The 24323-nt window shown below is 39.5% G+C and overlaps 1 protein-coding gene and 1 long non-coding RNA gene across 8 annotated transcripts; both read left to right on the top strand.

Moving 5' to 3' along the window:
* The first annotated feature begins 5907 nt into the window (after nt 1-5907).
* Nucleotides 5908-9942, top strand: LOC309862675. Its single transcript, XR_014310648.1, has 2 exons — nt 5908-6505; nt 9358-9942. It is a non-coding gene; the product is annotated as an uncharacterized lncRNA (long non-coding RNA).
* A 3691-nt stretch (nt 9943-13633) lies between these two features.
* GAR1 (GAR1 ribonucleoprotein) lies at nt 13634-23863 on the top strand. 7 transcript variants are annotated; one of them, XM_082728172.1, is made up of 7 exons: nt 13634-15369; nt 15820-16026; nt 17470-17624; nt 18100-18159; nt 21534-21672; nt 22794-22859; nt 23566-23863. In XM_082728172.1, exons 2-7 carry the CDS (start codon nt 15831-15833, stop codon nt 23577-23579), a joined length of 630 nt encoding a protein of 209 aa, XP_082584298.1. In that variant the 5' UTR covers nt 13634-15369; nt 15820-15830; the 3' UTR covers nt 23580-23863. The 7 variants fall into 7 exon arrangements, with proteins under 7 accessions (XP_082584298.1, XP_082584299.1, XP_082584293.1 ...); XM_082728173.1 differs by having other exon boundaries at nt 13634-15454; nt 21534-21660; nt 22836-22859; XM_082728167.1 differs by having other exon boundaries at nt 13634-15454.
* Nucleotides 23864-24323: the final 460 nt, after the last annotated feature.

Below are 24323 nucleotides of genomic sequence, written 5' to 3'. Positions count from 1 at the left end.
CATCAAAATCCTTGAGGAGAACACAGGCAGCAACCTCTTCGACCTCAGCCGCAGCAACATCTTCCTAGGAACATTGCCAAAGGCAAGGGAAGCAAGGGCAAAAATGAACTATTGGGATTTCATCAAGATCAAAAGCTTTTGCACAACAAAGGAAACAGTTAACAAAACCAAAAGACAACTGACAGAATGGGTGAAGATATTTGCAAACGACATATCAGATAAAGGGCTATTATCCAAAATCTATAAAGAGCTTAGCAAACTCAACACCCAAAGAACAAATAATGCAATCAAGAAATGGGCAGAAGACATGAACAGACATTTCTGCAAAGAAGACACCCAGATGGCCAACAGACATATGAAACAGTGCTCCACATCACTTGGCATCAGAGAAATACAAATCAAAACCACAATGAGATACCACCTCATACCAGTCAGAATGGTATGCTAAAATTAACAAGTCAGGAAATGACAGATGCTGGCAAGGATGTGGAGAGAGGGGAACCCTCCTACACCGTTGGTGGGAATACAAGCTGGTGCAACCACTCTTGAAAACAGCATGGAGGTTCCTCAAAAAGTTGAAAATAGAGCTACCCTATGACCCAGCAACTGCACTACTGGGTATTCACCCTAAAGATACAAATTGTAGTGATCCAAAGGGGCACGTGCACCTGAATGTTTATAGCAGCAATGTCCACAATAGCCAAACTATGGAAAGAACCTAGATGTCCATCAACTGACGAATGGATGAAAAAGAGGTGGTATGTATATATATATATATATATACACACACACACACACACAATGGAATATTATGCAGCCATCAAAAGAAATGAAACCTTGCCATTTGCAAAGATGTTGATGGAACTAGAGGGCATTATGCTGGTTAAAATAAGTCAATCAGAAAAGGACAATTATCATATGATCTCTTTGATATGAGGAATTTGAGAGGCAGAGTGGGGGTGTTGTGAAGTAGGGTAAAAAAATGAAAGGAGATGGGATTGCGAGGGAGGCAAACCATAAGAGATTCTTAATGTCACAAAACAAACTGAGGCTTGCTGGGCAGAGGGGGGTTATGGATAGAGTGGTTGGGTTATGGACATTGGAGAGGATATGTGATATGGTGAGGGCTGTGATGTGTGCTAAGACTGATGATTCACAGACCATACTCCTGGGGCAAATAATGCATTATATGTTAATATAATAATTAATAAATTTTTTAAAAAGAAAAGAAAATGTCAGTGTGAACCTTAATTATTTTCTTTCTAAAAATATATACCTCCTAACTGTATTCGCCAATAATGGCTAGAAGTTATGATAATCCAGAAGCAAAAACCATCCCATTGTGTCCAGATTGTGTTCTTTATATACTATTTCTCATTAAAAGAAGGAAAGACTCCTTGGAGAACAGGTTGAGGTAGGAAATATGTATAAGTCAGATAAAGACATCTTGTGTCAGGAACCAGGAAAGCTATTAGAGGTTACTGAGTGGTATTAAAAGACACAAGACCCAAATTTGTCCTAACAGACAAATTAGGCTGATACACTGATTGCACTGCTCCGTCATAATATTGACAAGAGAGACAACTGGATGCCAAGGGCAAAAAAAAAAAAAAAAAGAAATTGAACTTTGAACATAATCAATTTTCTAGATCTCACAACCAGTTAACTACCAGTTTACAGGAAATGGAGAGGATAGAGAAGATGGTTTATACCAAGAGACTGGAAAATACTGAACTAAAAGATTCAGTATATTTAACAAATAAAGGCAATGAGAAAAAATAGGGGGAGGAAACTGATCAAGAAAAAGAGTCTTGGAAACATATCAGTCAACTGTAATGTGTAGGCAGAGCTTGGATCTTTACTTGCTGAAAGCAACTATTAACAGATATTTAAAAAAAATTGGGGGAAATTCTACATGGACTGTTATTAGCTGTAGGAATACTAAGGAATTATTACTTTAGTTAGGTGTGATAATGGTATTGCACTCATGTTTAAAAAATACTCTTTTGGAGATTTATGGGTGAAATGCTATGTGGGGCTTACCACAAAATATTCCAGCAAAAAAAAGTATATAAACACATAATTTATAGTAATTCATAAGTAATTATAAAACATTTCAGAATTATAAAATAAAATCTTTATTTTAAAAATAATACTTATTTTACAATGTTTATATGTATAATTTATAATAGTATATATTATATATGTAGTAATGAAGTTATAGATGAAACAAGATTTGCAAAAGGCTGGTAATTGTTGAAACTGAATTATGGGTATATAGAGATTCATTGTACTGCTCTCTGAATTTTTATCTCTGAAATTTTAATACTAAAAGTTTTAAAAAATAAAGTCATAGCGCCTGGCTGGCTCAGCTGCTTAAGCATCTACCTTCAGCTCAGGACATGATCCCAGGGGCCTGAGATGGAGCCCTGCATTGGGCTCCCTGCTCATTGGGGGTCTGCTTCTCCCTCTCCCTCTGCCACTTCCCCCTGCTCCTGCTCTCTCTTTCTTAAATAAATAAATAAAATCTTTGAAAAAATACAATCATGAGTTCATATTAATGTTTCCAATTTTTAGTCAACTATATATGGCCATGTCCATTTAAAATTTTGTTCTAGTATAATGTTTTTTAGCCCTTTCTCTTCTCTGTTGTTCATAGTATCACCCACCAAGATTTTTTAAATTTTCAGTAGCACAAATGGATGTAGGTCTCTTTAGATATTGGATCTTATAATTATGCTGTATTTTATATCCTCTTTTTTCCTCCATTTATTCGATAATCTCTTTGTCCATTATTTTTAGTCATTTGTTGACATGCGTAATCTTAATGAATGGGTAGAAATTCAAATTATAGAGTTCAGTTTAGTTCAGTCAACAAATACTGGGCATCAGGTTTTTTGTTTTTTGTTTTAAATAGGCACTGTGCTAAATGCTTAGCATACAAAAACAAATAAGATGTAGTGTCCACACTTCAGGAACTTAGAATCTAGTGTAGATTTCTCAGTTGGGGTGCTGCAGATACCATTAGGGGTTCTGTAAGAAGTTAGTAGGAGTTTCAGAAAACAAAGGGGAACATTTTAAATTTTTTTGAATTTCCTTTTCCATGCAATGCCAGTAATTGCAGTAATGACTAGTAATTAAGCAGCTCTGTTAGTAATTTTGCTACAGGTTTTCCAGCTGTATGGCAATGTCTGCATGACTATGTCCATTTGATTGAGTCCACTCTCAGTTTTTGATATAAGAAAGGGGATGCTATTGATAATTGGTGAGTGCTGAATTGCACTGATTTGGAGAGTGATAGGTTGATGGCATCAGCTTCTCCATCTTGAACTATATCTCCTTATTCTCCCTCAGCCTCTCCCTACCCACAGCTAGCTGAGAGCAAACAAACCTTCCTGATATGATAAGAAAAATCAATGAGCAAATTCTAAGGAAAGACCTTCTAAGTGCTATGACTCAGATGCCTCCCTGATATTTTGCAATTCTGTAAATATTGCAAAACACGGAAATTGTAGGTTATGAGTGAATTATTTCATTTTCCGTTTGTGATTTCCTTGTCTAGTTTGTTTTCCACTTCATTAGCACCTGCTTTACAAACATGACTTAAGAGTCCAACGTGGTGATTTTAAAGATGAAGTGGGAGATAGAAGAGAATTCTAGGCCTAGGTAATCCTGTTAACATTAATACTAAAGAATTGTAACGTATAAATACAGCAATGGCTCCAGCAAAATTGAAAAGACACTTAAAAAGGAGCAAATAGGGACGCCTAGGTGGCCCAGTCAGTTAAGTGTCTGCCTTCTATCCAGGTCATGATCCGGGGGCCTGGTATCAAATCCTGCATTGGGTTTCCTGTTTGGTGGAGCGCCTGTTTTTCCTTCTGCCTTCTGCCGTCCCCCTGCTTGTGCACTTTCTTTATCTCTCTCTGACAAATAAATAAATAAAATCTTAAAAAAATAAAAAAATATAGGGCACCTGTGTGGCTCAGTGGGTTAAGCCTCTGCCTTCAGCTCAGCTCATGATTTCAGGTCCTGTGATCCAGCCCCAGATCAGGCTTTCTGCTCAGCAGGGAGCCTGATCCCCACCCTCCTCCCCCCCACCCCTCTCTGCCTACTTGTGATCTTTGTCCCTCAAATAAATAAATAAAATCTTAAAAAAAAATATGTGTATACACACACACATTTTTTAAAAAGGGGCAAATAATTTAAAATGGTCTTGGGAATCCCAGAGTAAAAGATTTGTTTAAAAAAGGAAGTTAGGGGCACCTGTGTGGCTCAGTGGGTTGGGCCTCTGCCTTCGGCTGGGGTCATGGTCCCAGAGTTGTGGGATCGAGCCCCGAGTAGGGCTCTCTGATCAGCGGGGGGGGGGGGGGGGGGCTGCTTCCTCCTCTCTCTCTGCCTGCTTCTCTGTGATCTCTGTCTGTCAAATAAAATAATAATAATAATAATAGAAATAAAAAAGGAAGTTAAAAATAATAATAAAATGTTACCTTCCGTAAAAAGATCCAGAAAGCAAGTTATTAAGTAGCAGAACTTTCTGACTAAAAATGGAAAAAGCCCAACAGTTGGTAAGAACCTCTAGTATGTAAATTTAGAGAGTAAAATGGGATAAGACGCGAGAAACTAAAAAGGTTTTACTCTCAAAGTGTGATAAATGGATGTAACTGGTGACATGTCACATGATGCTGAGATTTTATATAATAAACCAAAAAGCAACTTTTCTAGACTGATGGATCAACAGATTTTGACATATGGTACCACATATAAGATAGATAAATTGTGAAATTCAAGAAAATTTTTCTGCTATAAGATGCTACCCTAAATAATCAAAGGCCAAGATACATTTACTGTTTTGTCTTCATATTTAAAACAAAAGGTACATCTTAAAGGAAGTACATTGGCATCTGCACTGATGGTGCCCCACTGATTTCAACATTTCCTCCCTAAGAATGTTCATTCTTACAAAGAAGAAATCCTGATATACTCACAATACACTGCTTTCTTTTTAAAAAAGATTTTATTTATTTATTCCACAGAGAGAGACACAGTGAGAGCAAAAACACAAGCAGAGAGAGCACACATGCTGAGCAGGGAGCCTGATGTGGGGCTTGAGCCCAGGACCCTCGGATCATGACCTGAGCCGAAGGCAGACACTTAACCAACTGAGTCACCCAGGTGCCCCAATACACTGCTTTCTTCCTGGAGATATGTTGGTGTCAGAAACTTCTGGAGCTGAAATGAAAAAAATTTGGCATGATGCTACAAAAATAACTGAACTTGGGGTACCTGGGGGCTCAGCCAGCTCCGGTCATGAATTCAGGGTCCTGGGATCCAGTCCCCTGTTGGGCTCCTCGCTCAATGGCAATCAGCTGGATATTCTCCCTCTGCCCCTCCCCCAGTCTCTCTCTCTCTCTCTAAAATAAATAAATAATCTCAAGATTTTTAAAATAGATTCTTAAGAGAGAGAGAGCATGAGGGGGCAGGGAAGGGCAGAGGGAGAAGCAGACAGCCATCCAGGTGCCTCAGTATGTTGAACATCTGCCTTTGGCTAGCGTCTTGGTCCCAGGTGCTGCTGCCCCTTGGAACAATTTGTTACTTAAACTGTAACCCCTGGAGGATTTTACTAGTTGCCAAGCACATTTAGATATGGCCTTAAGAAATACATATACTGGGACGCCTGGGTGGCTCAGTTGGTTAAGCAGCTGCCTTCGGCTCAGGTCATGATCCCAGCGTCCTGGGATCGAGTCCCGCATCGGGCTCCTTGCTCCGCAGGGAGCCTGCTTCTCCCTCTGACTCTGCCTTCCACTCTGTCTGCCTGTGCTCACTTTCGCTCGCGCTCTCTCTCTGACAAATAAATAAAAAATCTTAAAAAAAAAAAAAGAAATACATATACTGACAACAGGTCTTTGGGGAGAAGGACGATGTTCGACCGTGAAGCTGGGCAGCTGGGGATGCCTGGCTCGCTCAGGGCGGAAGGCTGCCCCTTCACAGAAGCCGGGCAGCCAGGAAAGCCTGGCCCGGCCAGGGCGGAATGCCGCCTGCTGCAGGGAAGCCGAGCACCCTGGAACGCCCGGTCAGCTCAAGGTGGAAGGAAAACCGCCTGCTTCCCTTTTTTCATTGTCGCTCCTTTCTCTTCCCAGAAGTGCTCATTGTTAGTTAGATGAGTCCTTTGAATGTGCTTGGTTAACTATAAACCTTACCCTCCTCCTTGCTTGCTTGCAAGACGGGATTAACGTTTGACCTTCATCAATCCTTCTGTTGGCTATTGTTTTCTATCTAATAAAAGTGAGACTGTGGAGTTGCTCGTGGCAGCCGTCCTGTTCGACTGTTGTGCCCTGCTCCTAGTCTTTTGCAGCTGACTTGTTTGTGCCTAATTCTTCTCTCGTCGCCGACTGGAAGCCACAAGTGGCGCCCGAACAGGGACCAGACCAGACCCGATCTGATCAGAAATAAAACAGGAGAAGAAGCCCCAACGTGAGTTTTGCACGGCCGTGCCTTTTTCCCGCTGGTGAGTTGTGGGCAATTATCGAAGGGTATGGGTAATCTAGAGAGCACAAACGATTATCGCCCTTACGTGTGTTTATTGAGAAGGCTCCTGAAGGCAGGAGGAGCAAAAGTCAGCGAGGGCCAACTTATGGAGCTTTTAAAGGCAATTAAAGAACATTGCTCCTGGTTCCCTATATTAGGGACTTTAGATTTACAAACATGGGAAAAAGTAGGTCACGAGTTAAAACTTTTATATACGAAAGGAAAGCAAATTCCAGTCACTATATGGCCTACTTGGACCCTCATTCGCTCCGTTTTGGAGCCTTTACAAACCCCTGATTCGGAGAGCGATAATGAATGTTCAGGAGAAACTAAAACAGAGGAACCTGAACATGCCATCCAGGAAGAGAAAGAAACTATTAAGGCCACCAGAAAGGAATATAGAAAGGAGGAAACTCCTCCTCCGGTAACAGAGCAAAGGGTGCCCATGTCACTCTTGCTGACAGCTCCACCGTTATATAAGAAGGCGCCCGTTAATGAAAAAGTTGGAAAGTACATGCTATCGGCTGTTCAGAAAGGCCTCCTTGAAGCACAGCAAGTGGGAGACCTAGGTGCCTTGCCTTTTAATTTCCCGGTTGTTATTACAGAACATGTCGCTCCAGGACATGATCCTAACAACCCTAATGGTGTCTATGAGGCCAAACACGAGCAATTTCCCTTCAAATTGTTGAAGGAACTAAAACAGGCAGTACAAAAATATGGAGCTAATTCTCCATTTACAACGGGAATTATTCAAGGCATTGTAGAAGGCAATCGACTTATTCCGACGGATTGGTCATTGCTAGCAAGAACAGTTCTATCTCCAAGTGAGTTCTTGCAGTTCAAAACATGGTGGCAAGATCAAGCAGAAATAGCAGCTGCCCATAATAGAGCTCATAACATTCCTGTTTTCATGGAACAGCTCATGGGTCTTGGACCATGGGCCCAGGTTCAAGACCAGGTGTTAATGATCAAGCTGTTGAGCAGCTCAGGTGTTGCTGTTTGAGAGCATGGGAGAGAACAGAATCTCCAGGAGATAAGTGCTCTTCTTTTCAAAAGGTGGTACAGGGTCCAAGGGAGCCCTATACTGATTTTATTGCAAGATTACAAGAGGCTGTCAGAAGACAGACAAATAATATTGAGGCTGTGGATACCATTATGCAACTGTTGGCTTATGAGAATGCTAATTCTGATTGTAAGAAGTTGCTAGCACCCTTTAAAGGCAAGGGAACATTGACAGATTATATTAAGCTATGTCAAGGAGTAGGAACAGAGACCTATAGAGCTGATATGTTAGCTCAAGCAATGGCTGCTCCGACCACAGGGAAATTTAAAGGACAGTGTTTCAACTATGGGCAAACAGGGCACAAATATTAATCTTACTTTTGGATATCAAAATAGGCCAATATGTATCAGCAATCATTCCAGCTGCCTTGTTCCTGGTGATCAGAGATGGTTGGTGGACCTTCCTACTAATAGTTACTTGACTATAGCTCAGTTACATTTACTCTCTGTTAAAGAATTCCAAGCCTACAAATACCAGGGTCCTAGCTATAATGCAGCACCCCCTATTCCCAAATGCAAACCAACACAGATGTGGTCAGATGAGGGAATTCGCCCTTTATGGAAGGATTGTAGAGCAGCTCACCCCAGTATTGTTATTAATGATTCCTATGGAATTGTATGGGACTGGTCCCCTGTGGGGATGGCAGTCACCAATTGCACTGGGGAACCCTGCTCCACTCATCGAAAGTTAAAATGGCAAGTTTTTGATGATCCCATTTTACCGCAAACCTTAGCTTCAGGAGATGCACCTCTGGTGAGGCTTGGGTAAGGACTTTCTATGCCATCTCCTTTTGTTGATTATCATAAAAGACAAAAGAATTTATGGAAGGTTACTACTGCTTTAAGTCACGTAAGAGTTTGGAATGGCTCTTACATTCATCAGTCTAATAATTATGCATTTTCTTTTTTCCTCATGGATGAAGAATGGGTAAGAGCTTGTGTAAGAGATCCCTATGTTTTTGTTATTGGCAAAATGACTTTTGCAAAATGACTTTTATTCATAGTAATAGAGAAATAGACTGTCTAAACTGTAAGATGTTCACCTGTGTAGATAGGAATGTTTATAAAGACAATTCTATCATTCTTTTAGCTAGAAGAAGAATAGGCATTTGGCTGCTGGTGAAACACCACCATGTTTGGGAAAGTTCTCCAGACGTACATATACTTTTAACAGTATTGAAGAATTGGGTTCATAGAACAAAAAGATTTGTTGGGTTACTTATAACAGCTATTCTAGGAATTACAGCCATTACTGCTACAGCTACCACTGCAGAAATGGCCTTGCATCAAACTGTACAGACTACACAATTTGTACAGAAGTGGCATGAGAATGCTAGCAAGGCCTGGAATCAACAAACGTTCATAGATCAAAAATTAGATGAACGTGTCTCTGATTTAGAAACAGCCATGATATATATAGGAGATGATCTTCAGAATATAAAGCTTAGACTTCATATTTTATGTGATTGGAATGTTTCTTCTTTCTGTGTTACTCCCCATGCCTATAATGAATCAGAAGTATCTTGGAGCAAATTTTGCCGACATATTACTAACCATTATGGTGATAATCTAACCTCAGATATTAAACAACTTCAAGATACGATCCTAAGTATTACTCACTCATCATTACAATCTGTTCCAGGAGTGAGTTTTACTCAAAGAATTAATGATATTCTGTCCGATTTAAACCCTTCTACTTGGATCACACAAACTGGTCTCGGTGTTATGGTTGATTGATTATTCTTATTGCTGTAATCTTTTTATGCTTAGTCCTCAGAAGCACGCAAAAATCCCTCCAATGACTGAAAAATCAAGAAGCTGAAAGATCAACTTTTCTACTTCTTCACAAACAAAAGGGGGGAGATGCTGCTGCCCCTCGGAACAATTTGTTACTTAAACTGTAACCCCTGGAGGATTTTACTAGTTGCCAAGCACATTTAGATATGGCCTTAAGAAATACATATACTGACAACAGGTCTTTGGGGAGAAGGACGATGTACAACCCTGAAGCTGGGCAGCTGGGGATGCCTGGCTCCCTCAGGGCAGAACGCCGCACCCTGGAACGCTGGGTCAGCTCAGGGTGGAAGGAAAACCGCCTGCTTCCCTTTTTTCATTGTCGCTCCTTTCTCTTCCCAGAAGTGCTCATTGTTAGTTAGATGAGTCCTTTGAATGTGCTTGGTTAACTATAAACCTTACCCTCCTCCTTGCTTGCTTGCAAGACGGGATTAACGTTTGACCTTCATCAGTTCTTCTGTTGGCTATTGTTTTGTATCTAATAAAAGTGAGACTGTAGAGTTGCTCGTGGCAGCAGTCCTTTTCAACTGTTGTCCCCTGCTCCCAGTCTCTTGCAGCTGACTTGTTTGTGCCTAATTCTTCTCTCTTCACTGACTGGAAGCGGCACCCAGGGTTCTAGGATTCAGCCCCATGTTCAACCCCATGTCAGGCTCTCTGTTCAGTGGGGACCCTACTTCATGAACCTCTCTCTCTGCAGCTCCCCCTGGTTTCACTCTCTCTCCCTCTCTGTCAAATAAAATGAATAAAAATCTCTTAAAAATTTGCATCACAATTGATATCTTTTGTGAGGAGCAGAAAATACACAGAATAGGCTAATAAGCTGGACAAAGAAGTACATTCACAGAAAAACATCATTCTCTATTTAAAATAACAGTGAGTTGCAAAACAGTGTTAACCACTGAGCTATACACTAAAAATGATTAATATGGTAAATTGTGTTATGTGTATTTTACCAGTTCTTTTTTAACATTTATACATTTTATTTTATTTATTTTTTTTAAAAAACATATAATGTATTTTTAGCCTCAGGGTACAGGTCTGTGAATCGCCAGGTTTACACACTTCACAGCACTCACCACAGCACATACCCTCCCCAATGTCCATAACTCCACTACCCTCTCCCTACCCCCATCCCTGGCCACCCTGTTTGTTTGTTTTGTGAGATTAAGAGTCTCTCATAGATTGCCTCCTTCCCGATCCAATCTTGTTTCATTTATTCTTTTCCTACCCCCCAAACCCCCATGTTGCATCTCTACTTCCTCATATCAGGAAGACTATATGATAGTTGTCTTTCTCTGATTGACTTATTCTTTATCCATTCATCTGTTGATGGACATCTAGGTTCTTTCCATAGTTTGGCTATTGTGGACATTGCTGCTATAAACATTCAGGTGCACGTACCCCTTCAGATCACTACATTTGTATCTTTAGGAGAAATACCCAGTAGTGCAATTGCTGGGCCGTAGGGTAGCTCTATTTTCAACTTTTTGAGGAACCTCCATGCTGTTTTCAAGAGTGGTTGCACCAGCTTGTATTCCCACCAACGGTGTAGGAGGGTTCCCCTCTCTCCACATCCTTGCCAGCATCTGTCATTTCCTGACTTGTTAATTTTAGCATACCATTCTGACTGGTATGAGGTGGTATCTCATTGTGGTTTTGATTTGTATTTCTCTGATGCCAAGTGATGTGGAGCACTGTTTCATATGTCTGTTGGCCATCTGGGTGTCTTCTTTGCAGAAATGTCTGTTCATGTCTTCTGCCCATTTCTTGATTGCATTATTTGTTCTTTGGGTGTTGAGTTTGCTAAGCTCTTTATAGATTTTGGATAATAGCCCTTTATCTGATATGTCGTTTGCAAATATCTTCACCCATTCTGTCAGTTGTCTTTTGGTTTTGTTAACTGTTTCCTTTGTTGTGCAAAAGCTTTTGATCTTGATGAAATCCCAATAGTTCATTTTTGCCCTTGCTTCCCTTGCCTTTGGCAATGTTCCTAGGAAGATGTTGCTGCGGCTGAGGTCGAAGAGGTTGCTGCCTGTGTTCTCCTCAAAGGATTTTGATGGATTCCTTTCTCACATTGAGGTCCTTCATCCACTTTGAGTCTGTTTTCTGTGTGGTGTAAGGAAATGGTCCAGTTTCATTTTTCTGCATGTAGCTGTCCAATTTTCCCAACACCATTTGTTGAAGAGGCTGTCTTTTTTCCATTGGACATTCTTTCCTGCTTTGTCAAAGATTAGTTCACCACAGAGTTGAGGGTCTATTTCTGGGCTCTCTGTTCTGTTCCATTGATCCATGTGTCTGTTTTTGTGCCATTACCATACTGTCTTGATGATGACAGCTTTGTAGTAGAGCTTGAAGTCTGGAATTGTGATGCCACCAATTTTGGCTTTCTTTTTCAATATTCCTCTGGCTATTCGAGGTCTTTTCTGGTTCCATATAAATTTTAGGATTATTTATTCCATTTCTTTGAAAAAAAATGGATGGTATTTTGATAGGGATTGCATTAAATGTGTAGATTGCTTTAGGCAGCATAGACATTTTCACAATATCTTTTCTTCCAATCCAGGAGCATGGAATGCTTTTCCATTTCTTTATGTCTTCCTCAATTTCTTTCATGAATACTTTATAGTTTTCTGAGTACAGATTCTTTTCCTCTTTGGTTAGGTTTATTCCTAGGTAGCTTATGGTTTGGGGTGCAATTGTAAATGGGATTGACTTCTTCATTTCTCTTTCTTCTGTCTTGTTGTTGGTGTGTAGAAATGCAACTGATTTCTGGGCATTGATTTTACATTCCGACACTTTACTGGATTCCTGTACAAGTTCTAGCAGATTTGGAGTGGAGTCGTTTGGGTTTTCCACATATAGTATCATATCATCTGCAAAGAGTGATAGTTTGACTTCTTCTTTGCCAATTTGGATGCCTTTAATTTCTTTTTGTTGTCTGGTTGCTGAGGCTAGGACTTCTAGTACTATGTTGAATAGCAGTGGTGGTAATGGACATCCCTTCTGTGTTCCTGACCTTAGCAGAAAAGCTCTCAGTTTTTCTCCATTGAGAATGATATTCACTGTGGGTTTTTCACAGATGACTTTGGTGATATTGAGATAAGTGCCCTCTACCCCTACACTTTGAAGAGTTTTGATCAGGAAGGGATGCTGTACTTTGTCAAATACTTTTTCAGCATCTATTGAGAGTATCATATGGTTTTTTTTCTTTCTTTTATTAATGTATTGTATCACTTTGATTGATTTGTGGATGTTGAACCAAACTTGCAGCCGTGGAATAAATCCCACTTGGTCACACCAGTTTTTAAAAAAGGGCATTAACAATTATAATTGTGTCTGTGTATATATATATATACACATACATACATATATATACATCTATTATGTATATATCAATACATACAACACACATAAACTTATAACATTTTTATGCAGGGGTTTCCAAAATGTGAAAATTATTTTAAGGGTTCTTCCAGGATGGAAAAGATAGAAAACAGCTGGTCTGGTAGATAGGAAATTAAGTTTTTCTAAGCAGGAAGTATATGACAACAATGGAGAAAGAGAAGCAAGGCAGTCGTGCAGGCCTGATTAAGCAGAGGGATGGTGTACAACATAGGAAGGAAATAAAATTAATCACTACAGGACCTAATCAATGGAGAGATTTTACTCTAGATTTTTTTCTAAAGGATGTGGAGAGCTCTCTGAGGTCTTGAGGATGGCTTGAGAATAAGCCATTTTAGTTAGGTCAGTATGTCATCATATTCAATACAGATGAAAGAAAAGTTATACATGGAAACATTTATTATGGACTTTTCAATTCTTACAGATTATATTGAGTGATTTAGGGTAGGAATTAACACAGAAGTATGGTAATGACAACAAGATGCCTGTAATGACAGCACAAAGCTATCTTCCAGGAATTAATAGAAATTGACAGCTTTGGATAAAAGAGATCAATCAAGGCAGGGGTGGCAATGATGCTAACAATGACAAAAGGAGAGTGCTCAAAGACCTGAGTCCAAAGATTCAGAAACGAGGAGTATGATGCTACTGTGAGGGCTGACAGGGGGCTGGAATGATGCACAATTTGGGAAGAGTAATAAATGGGGAGCGGGGACAGAAAAGGACTGAAGACTCTGAGAATCTAAAGTTCTACTTTATCCCTCTAACTGGCTGGAGAAGTTACTTCACTTTCTTGAATGTTAGTTCTTTACTGACAATAAGTAAAATAAAGGGGCACCAGATAATCTGGAAGGTCTTATAAAACTTTAATGATTTCATCACAGTGAGTTAGTTAGCAGTGGACACCAAATGGAGCTAAACACTGAACATAAAAGTTAGATGAAGCAAAGCAAAATAGAGCAAGGCAGTCAAGAGTAATTTTCTATATGATCTACAGAATTTAAAGTACATTTACCAAATCTGAATAAAAAATATATTTATTAAGTTCCTTTCATACACAGGATTGTTAGGGGCTTTCTCAAGAAGTTTATGTATTAGTGTAGAAGACATTGTGATTTCTAGCATTTCATAGTGAAGTTTACAACGTTGTATCCAAATCAAAATTAGCCTCTGAAGTAGGTACCAATCTCTGCCCTTTCAGAGGCACAGGATTCGACTGTGTCAAATACCAAGGTAAGGTCTCAGACAATTCTGGTGTAAAAGATACCATCCAGAGGCCCCTGGATGGCTCAGTGTGTTAAAGCCTCTTCCTTAGGCTCAGGTCATGATCCCAGGGTCCTGAGATCAAGCCCCCCATCAGGCTCTCTGCTCAGGAGGGAGCCTGCTTCCTCCTCTCTCTCTGCCTGCCTCTCTGCCTACTTGTGGTCTCTGTCTGTCAAATAAATAAATAAAATCTTAAAAAAAAAAAAAAGATACCACCCAAATTTAATAAATGGTTCACTAGCTTTCTTTGGAAAAGAAATTACACTGGAAGCTGAAATTAGATATCAAGGGCTTAAAGGGGAAGAGGGGCTTGCAGCACAGACGGTCCAGAGTCTGTCAGTGCTAAAACTGTACTGGACAGGGGTTCCAGGCTAGTTCAGTTGGAAGAGCCTGCCACGCTCCATCTCCCGGTTGTGTGTTGTAGCCCCATGTTGGATGTAGAGATTAACTAAAGCATGTTAAAAACAAAAACAAAAACAACTTGACAATAAACCTTTTGGTGCAAAAGATAAACATATTTGGCTTTTGTCACATAAATTATACTTAAAATTTTTTTTTATTTTTTATAAACATATAATTTTATCCCCAGGGGTACAGGTCTGTGAATCGCCAGGTTTACACACTTCACAGCACTCACCAAAGCACATACCCTCCCCAATGACATAAAATATACTTTTAAAGAAAAAAATATTTTTAAGATACACATACACCTAGCTTTTCTTCCTTTAACTGATGAAACCGTAGGAGAGGACAGGCGCAGTCAGCTCACAATCGTACATACTTCAAAAGGTCCGGGAGAAATAAGCGCTCGCAAGAACGCAGGAAGACCTTGCACGGGGTTGCAATGCCACCAGATCCACCTTTGGGCAGAGCGCAGCTGAAAATTCCTCAGAGATGTGGGCTGCAGAGTTGCTGCGGCTGGCAATGAATTGACGAACGAGGAGACCATTTCACGGCCTGAAAAGCCAGGGCTCACGGCCAGTTCCCCGCCACTTAGAACCCGCAGGCTCCCGGGAGAGGGGGCGGATCACTAACGCCAGCTATCTCCCAGGGCAACAGCCTCATGACACTTCCTGCAGCTTCTTTGCAATCAAAGGACGCCACTATTAAACGTCACTTCCTACGTAGGTGAAGGCAAGTTGACCTGTCGTGAACTGGGGTTTGAAGTCAGTATTGCTGCTCTTCCAGCGGAAAAGGCTGTTCTGAAAGGCGACGGCGCCCCGGGTTCTGCTGGTGATTGGCTTTTTGTAAACCAGTCCTTCGAGTTTCTTGCCATTTCCCACCGCACCACACCCCTCCTCGCTTCGCCCTCAGTGAGTGCGGGTACGGTGGCCGAGGAGGCTCGTGTATAGCGGAAGTACAGGGCAGGTGGGCGTGCTCAGCGGGGCTGGAGGTGCACGTGGCGTCGGTGAGTTGGAGTAGGGAGCAGAAGGGTCCGAAAATGGCTGGATCCGGAACCCAGCTGAGGGAGGATTGGTGGGAGGAAGGGAATGCGTTGTGAAGACCTTCCTGCCTGCTCTGGGAGGAGGTACTAAGCGGGGACGCCGAGGCTGCTGAGTGGTCCGGTCAGCGCGCACAGGCTCTGGGCAGGTGACTCTCCTCACCTTTGAGGTTCATCTCTAGCGACTTGGTCGTGCGTGAGGTGGCAAGGTTGCTGTATTTATTATTGTCCCCCCGTATAGTGTTCTAAACGTGGCTCAGAGGGGTTAGGTGGTGCACCCAGACGGCACAGTGACCCAATGGTACGCACTTTTTTTTTTTTTTTCTCAACAGGTAAAGTAAGCATGTCTTTTCGAGGAGGAGGTCGGGGGGGCTTTAATCGAGGTGGCGGTTTCAATCGCGGCGGCAGCAACAACCATTTCCGAGGCGGAGGCGGGAATTTCAGAGGCGGCGGTGGCGGCCGAGGAGGATTTGGACGAGGAGGTGGCCGCGGAGGCTTTAACAAAGGCCAGGACCAAGGACCTCCGGAACATGTAGTTTGTATGTCGCCTTAAATCTTAGCCTGCTTGGGGCGGAGGTTATGGGTTTACGTTCGGGGGTTACATTCTGAAAGATACTTCTAGCAGCTCTCCTACGGAAGTTGCTGCTTGGTTGGGGAGTCAGTTCTGGAGATGCTGTAAACTGACTTAAAATAATGCTTTATTGCTGTGATGAGAAAGGGAAGATGAAGAAAGCAAAAGAACACGTAGAATGCGTACGTGGAGGTGGAAATTGAGCTTGGGCTGAAAACGAAGTTATTAAGTAGGTAGTATTGTGTATTTACTCCTGTTGTTCCCGTTTTACAGGTAAGAAAACTGTGATTCAGAGTTAGGTTTCTTTAACTCTGGGATCATAGTAATAAAGTGGTCAGTTTGAGATACAAAGCTTTTCTGACTCCAAAGCCTATGCTCTCAGTTGCTGTTCATAAGTAAGAGAAGTGTGAAATAAATTGCTTGGACGGGAAATTATAGAGGGGAAGCCAAGAAAAAAACCTAATTAGAGTAGTTTTGAAGTAATTATCAATGAGGTGGGATGGAAACCGTGGAATGTGACACAGATTGGACAGGAGAAACCTACATCAAAAAGGAGAAATGATGAAGAGAGTTTAATATAAAGACGAGGTTGGGCCTCAAAAGCAGTTGTGCAACATGGTTTGAAGAGTGCAAAGGGTAGAGTCATAGGTCCTAGCCCCCCAGCATGCAATGATCCAGGCGTGGTGCACTGTGAGGGGGATGGAAGTGAGGGAAAAAAAGGAAGGGTTTGATGGGAGAGAGATTCCAGTGGAAACAAATTCAGTAGAACTTGGATAATACTTGGGAATAAAAGGTTCCAGGTTTTGAGCTTGGGTGATAGGGATGAAGAATTGGTTTTGCAGGTGATGAGTATTTTTGTATGGGGTGATAGTCAGAAATAATGTTATTTTGAGATCCCACACTTCTCTGAAAATGAGTGAAGAGTCATTGGTGTAGAGGCGGTAATGGGAAGTTATAAAAGGGGAGGAGAAAAAGAACAAAGACTTGATTTACGGTTAGGGACTGTGGAAATGAAAAGAGACAGTAGAGTGTAAGTATGGTGTTTAATATAATAGTTATTATTATAATAAAACACCTGTTACAGGTTGGTCTTAATGTGCCAGGCATTTTTCTTAGCACTTGACATTTATTATTGTGTTTATTCCTCCTAATACTGTATGTTAGGTGTTGGTACTGTTATTAGTCCTTATTAAAGACAGGGACACTGAAACAGAGAGATAAGAATCTTACCGCAGTTCACGTAGCTAGTGTGGAGTTTTGGGCTTTTTTTTTTTTTTTTTTTTTCTTTTTGGCCTCAGAGGAGAACAGATAAAGTGAAATCCCAGGTACCCAAGAAGAAAGCTTCCAGATGATGTTAGTCAATATCATTTGAAATTGTTTTATATTTTAACATTTTCTTGTCCTATTTCAGTATTAGGAGAGTTCCTGCATCCCTGTGAAGATGACATAGTTTGTAAATGTACTACAGATGAAAATAAGGTGCCTTATTTCAATGCTCCAGTTTATTTAGAGAACAAAGAACAGATTGGTAAAGTGGATGAAATATTTGGACAACTTAGAGATTTTGTATCCTTTTTAATTAGATTAAATTAATTAATTAATTATTACCCAGTGATCTCATTCGAAGGTTACCATTTGCTTTTTCTGGAGCTAAGTCCTGATTTAATTAGACTTCCTGCTTCATTAAATTGGACAGAATATTGCTATGATTGGACCATAAAGGAGAATCAAGAGAGGAGGATGTATTCCCAAATATTGAAAAGAAAAGACCCTATAAGAGTGACTTCCTTTTTTGGAAGGTTTTAGAAATGATTGCCATTTGGATAAGTGCTACAGGATTAAGGTACTTTTGTTTTGATTATGATGATGCCACAGGAGTAGTGTGGAATTAAAAGTTTTAAAAACAAAAACTTCATTTTCTCTTGGAAACTCACTTCTTACCTTTCCTAAATATTCCCATATAACTTTGTTTTTATAATTACATATGAATTCATGAGGTTATTTTTGATCTTAATTGCTTATTCCTTAATACAACTAATAGTATTTTTCTGTTAAATTGTCAGAAAATATGAAGGCATCTTCCTTTAAAAAACTGCAGAAGGTGAGTCAAGCTTAGGATAACTAGGATCTTTGGTTTTATAAAAGTGAATGACCTTCCTTAGGACAGTGCTACTTAGCACTTGAGAATCCCCTGCTGTATCACTAGTGAAGCTCTTAAATTCAGATGTTTTGTACTTTAGATGTTGAACTTAACTGATCTCTAAAAGCCAATTATTTAATATTTAACATTTATTTTAAAATAAATATTTATTAGCAAATTCTATAACTGCTATAATGTGTTTTTTAGTTTATGTAAAGCTCTTACTGGAAAGCTTACATGACCTAAAATTCTAAGTAAAATGTTAAATTTTGAAATATTATTTGGGAGAAGTCAGACATTAAATGATTTCACAAATATTTCAATAACATTTTGATACTTGATATGAAGGAGAAATACAGATTGCTATGAGAATGTTAGTAGTGGGACCAAATTTAATATATTGGATTTCTGAGGAAGTGAACTAGAAGCCGAGACCTGAAAGTTGACTAAAGGTGATTCCCAAACCTCATTGCTCATCAAAATATCTACAGGAGGGGCGCCTGGGTGGCTCAGTGGGTTAAAGCCCCTGCCTTCGGCTCAGGTCAATCTCAGGGTTCTGGGATCGAGCCCCACATCGGGCCCTCTGCTCTGTGGGGAGTGTGCTTCCTCTTCTCTCTGCTTGCCTCTCTGCCTACTTGTGATCTCTGTCTGTCAAATAAATAAAATCTTAAAAAAAACAAATATGTACAGGAGCTTTTATAGTCAGTATTTCTTGGCCCCACTCTTAGAAATTTGAGCAAGTAAGTCTTAGGTAGGGATCAGGATTCGGTTGTAAAAAGGGAGGCTCCTGGATAATTTTGATATATTAGGTTAACACTTGGGAACCACTGCTAGCCAAAGAGGTGGAAGCCCATTGCAAGTAGAGAAAAACAGTTTGTACAAGTCTCTGAGACAGGCAATTTAAGGATCTGAAAAAGCAGAAGTATAGCTCAGATACAGAACATTTAAATGAGACTGGAGAGGTAGGCGTTCAAAGTAGTGGGAAAGAGTGAAGCATTAGTTTTTTTTAAAATATTGTTTAAATTGTTAAAATATTTGTTTTTAAATATTAGGATAAATACAGTGAAGTTATGTTAAAAAAGAGTACTGGAAAAATAAAAGAGGATGCTGGAAAGGGGTTAGTACAGTATGTAAAGGAGGCAGGACAGAGAATTGCATTAATCCTGGAAGAGATGATATTTCGGACTAGGGTGGTAGTAACAGTGGAAATGGAGAAAAGTGGATTGATTCATGAGAGATACAGGAAGTAGCAGTGATAGATCTTGGTAGTTGATTAGCAATATCTGGGGTGCCTGGGTGGCTAAGCTTCAGCTCAGGTTGTGATTCCAGGGTCCTGGGATGGAACCCCCTGGTTGGCAGCTGGCTCCATGCTCAGCAGGGAGTCTGCTTCTCCCTCTATCTCCCCTCCCCCTGCTCATGCTCTCTCAAAAATCACCATCTTTCACATGTCTGATTTCAGCATCTTTGTGGATGTACCAAAATGGGGAACATTGGAGAAGAAGGGAATTGGGGGAAGATGGTGGATTCAGTTTTAGACATAATGAATTTGAAGCACTTAGGAGATACTCAGATAGTTAGGAGCTCAAAGGAAGAGCCTGGATTAGAGATGGAATTGGAAGTTGTCATTGTACAGACAATATATGGTACAGTCTAGGAAGAAAGAATGAGAAAAAGAGCTTTGGGATACCTCCTAAATTAATATTCTCTCTTGGAGACTGAGAAGTCACATTAGTAAAGGAGGACACAAACCAGGAGAGTTTTATAAAAGTGGTTTTCACCAAAGTCAGAAGAGCAGAAATGCTCAACTGTGGCAAAATGCTGCTGTAGAGTGTTCTTTGGATTTAGCAACAGCGAGGGCAAAATATGGAGCCAGTGGAATGCTGGGCTCACTGATGAGATGGGGACAGTGCCTTGTTGCTGGCATGTGGCTGCTACTGGCTTTAGGAACCCTGGCAAGTACCCACTGGGAAATTGACTTTTGCTTTAGGTGGGCCTGAGAGCCAGGCTTCTCATTTAGTGACTTGAAAAAAGGAAGTTACCTGCAGTACCCACTTAAATTCCATCTGGATGCCTGCCGTTTTCATGATATTTTTACTTGAATATTTATTATTTTAAAGATTTTATTTATTTGAGAGAGTGAGTGAGAGAGAGCATGAACGGGGGAGGGGCAGAGAGGGAGAAGCAGACTCCTGGTTGAGTGGGGATTCCAGTTAGGTGGGGCTCAATTCCAGGACTCTGAGATCATGACCTAAGCGGAAGGCAGACGCTTAACCAACTGAGCCACCCAGGCGCCCCTGTGGATTTTTTATTTAGTGGGTTTGTTTTGTTTTGTTTTTTATCACGGATGCTAAATTGGTACATTCTGCCTTTCCCCATTTCTAGATTCTCTGTTTAGGTTCAGATCTTCCTTATCTAGCCTAGGCTGTCTCATTGAATTTTCTGTAATGATTGAAATATCTACCTAGTATAGTAGCCACTAACTATTTGTAGCTGTTGAGCACCTGAAATGTGACTAATGTAACTCAGGAACTGAATTTTTAATTGTTAATTGAATAGCCACATGTGGCTAATGACTGCTAAATTGGGCGGTGCAGAGCAAGACAGTATTTTTGAGAGAATGGGTTTGAAAGGAAGAGTGATAAGGTGGTATCTAAAGAGGGAGTCAGACATCTTATAAGTGATACATTACCATATGAAACTGCTTATGCGTGTTTTATGTAAAATTGTGAACTATACCTCATTATGTTTCATTATTATGAAAAATGTCTTTAATCCCAAATAATAGAGTGGGTTTAGTTGATGCATATCCTTTATGACTTTGTATGTTCAGCAAATAGTTACTGATCTGATCCTTTATTAAAGTTTTGAAATAACTAGTATGTGCCTCATTTTTAATTTTAATGTTACATTTTTAATAGTTTTCATTTTAGGGCAATTCTTTTGAGTGAAGAGGTAGTTAATTTTGTACCTCATTTTTAATTTTAATGTTAAATTTTTAATAGTTTTCATTTTAGGGCAATTCTTTTGAGTGAAGAGGTAGTTAATTTTTGGAAGGCATCCATTTATCAGAAGAAATGAGACTGAATTGGTCTTGGGTTTTTTGTATGCATGTAAATGCTTATTGTGTATGAAGTTTAAGTGCTTTGTGTACATTACTCTTTGGATCTTCACAAAGACTTTGGGGTAGGTACTTTGTTTTCTTGATTTGATAGATCAGAAAACTAAGGCACAAAGAAATTAAGTCTTTGCCTTTTAAGTCTAGTGAGTAGATTCTTAACGATTATACTGTAATGCTTCCTAAGTCGTCACACTAATTGTTTCTGTTATACTTCCAGTTTTATATAGACCCATATAAACTGCTGCCACTGCAGAGGTTTTTACCTCGACCTCCAGGTGAGAAGGGCCCTCCAAGAGGTGGTGGCAGGGGAGGTCGAGGAGGAGGAAGAGGCGGAGGTGGCAGAGGTGGCAGAGGCGGTAAGTTATTTTGGGGGGAAATTTTCTAATGAGATTTCAAATTAGCAGCCAATTCATATAGTACAGTTCAATTTTTTATGTAAGCAAACCTCCTTTATGCTTATTTATTTATTTTTTTTAGAAAAGCTATTCAAATCTTGGCAGATTGTCAGAGTAATAGTGCTTAGTTTCAATAACTCATTTAAAAAATCTAATAAAGTGTAATATTGAAGGATTTTATCTTTTTGGGGTTGTTCATGTTTTGTTGAGCATTTTATAAGGTATAAAATGGTGGGTGGTTAGACGATGAACAGAGTTGGGGATAAGGTGCAGCAGCATCGAGTATGGCTAGATCTGTTAGTAGTGGGGTGGTGGATGGGTGGTGGGATGACGGCAGAGCCAAGTTAGTAGGAAGGGGAGCGGAAGACTGGTTGGATATCTTCTGTTACTGAAACAGAAAGGAGAGAACTGTTTTTACCCTTGTCTTTCTCAATTTAGTTATTTCATTCTAAATGTACTTTTTTGGGTCCACATAGCTAGGAGATAATCTCTTTAAGAAATCTGAATATATGTATATTAAATATTTTTGAGACTCTAATTAGAGATCCCCCTCCCATTCTATATTCAGTCTCATATATAACGAAAAGAATTCATGTTTTCTTAAAACTTGTATATTTGTATACCAGTATTTTAGAAATATGTTTGTTTTTCCTCTTGTTATAATTCATCATTCCTTACCACAAAAAGAATTAAAAATGGAGACTGAAATAGGAAGCTAAATGTGTGTTAAATAATTAAAAATTTTACATTTTCTAGTCAACATGTGAGCATCAGTGATCGTCCATAATGTAGCTCAATTAACTTTAAATAATTGTTTTATTATAGGCTCTCCAGAGTGAAATCACCTCCATCTGCTACCCTTTGTTCTTATGATAAACATCCTTAGTTCAATTGAAAAAGTAATTAAGCAAAAGTTGAAGTACTCCTACACTTAACAGTAGGGCTGAATGGAACTTTAAAGTAATAAGTTTTTGTAATTCATTAAACCAGAATACTTGTTTAAAAAGTTGCAATCTAGGGTATTAGGCTTATCAGAGTAGGATAGGCCACAATAATTTTATAAATATTTCCTTTATTTTTAGGTGGTTTCAGAGGTGGAAGAGGAGGTGGAGGCTTCAGAGGAGGAAGGGGGGGTGGTGGTTTCAGAGGTGAGTGTGAAAAAACAAATCTTGGAATCACTGAATTTCTGAATTGGTATTATCTACCATTTTAAATTTTAATTCAGTCTTATTTTAGTTTCTCCAGTGTATGGAAACCGTGGTGTTCTTTGCTTTAGCCTGATTTATAGCTTTATTTTGATCACTTCTGTGCTTTGCCTTTTGAATTTTTTCTTCTAATTTTTCTTCTAATTTGTTTTGCCGTATTAATTTGACAAACAAAAAGGTATAATATGAATGACAGTTAAGTGTGGTAAATTGGTTGGCTAAACAGTCTAAGACCTCATGCTGATTTTAAACTTGAGATTTCGGGTATCGTGCTATTAAAAATTGATATTCTGGGTGAAGTAAGTCAAGCAGAGAGAGTTAATTATCATATGGTTTGCTTATTTGTGGAGCATAAGAAATAATACGGAGGACATGGGGAGGTGGAGAGGAGAAGGGAGTTGGGGGAAATTGGAGGGGGAGACGAACCATTAGACTGGACTCTGAGGAACTGATGGTTTTGGAGGAATGGGGGGTGGGAGGTGGGTGAGCCTGGTCGTGGGTATTATGGAGGGAACGTATTATATGGAGCACTGGGTGTGGTGCATCAACAATGAATTCTGGAACACTGAAAAGAAATTTTAAAAAATAAATAAGAATTTTAAAAAATTGATTTTCTGTAGCCTTAATACTTTCATTTTCTCTTAATCAGGGAGAGGACATTAAGTATAACAGTTGGCAGAGAAACTTTCTACATGAACTACTTCTATGGATCAGAAACTTGTTTCTTGAGCAAGTCTTGAAGAACTGATCGTTTTCTGCCAGTGGAATTAAAATGTCAATGCCATGCAAAAATGAGTGCAACAGAATAGGTGATTTTGCTCTAAGAGTATGAACAAACGTTTTAATGTTTTGTACAATGTTTTGAAGTCTGTGGGTGCTTAATAAATGGGCAGTTTCCATTTGAAGAATACTTGGAATTTTTAAAATAAAATGTTTTATTTCTTTAAGTTGTAACAGAGCAGCTGTGTTTATTAAAACGGCTATTTTTGAAGCTAAAAGGTACAACTAAGCTTAAACTGAGTGGATTTCATATAGAAAAAATGATTTTACATATGTAACTGATCTTTAAAAAAAGTAGGTTAGTGGAACAGTACTTTGACCTTTTTTATAAATTAACACCCCCTTTCAAAATCTTTGCCTTTTGTTTGTGAAAACAGTACCTTTTATTGCATTTCACTTGTATATGTAAGAGTTACTAAAGCATTTTCTTTAATAACTAATAATTGATTAGCAAATTTTGGTTTTGATTATGAATCAAGTTGGAACAGCTCTGTTCACATGAGAACGGAAGTTCAAGAAATTTCTGGAGACATGTTCAATTCTCATTCAACATAGATGGAATCTTGAAAGTTTTACTGAATGTTTTTAATTTACATTTTAAAAGAAACTCTAAAGGTTTAAGATGTT

The sequence above is a fragment of the Mustela nivalis genome (genome assembly GCF_964662115.1).
Source record: "Mustela nivalis genome assembly, chromosome: 4".
Classification (NCBI taxonomy): Eukaryota; Metazoa; Chordata; class Mammalia; order Carnivora; family Mustelidae; genus Mustela; species Mustela nivalis.
Note: the sequence above shows the minus strand (reverse complement) of the source record. Positions and strands in the feature narration are given on the sequence as shown.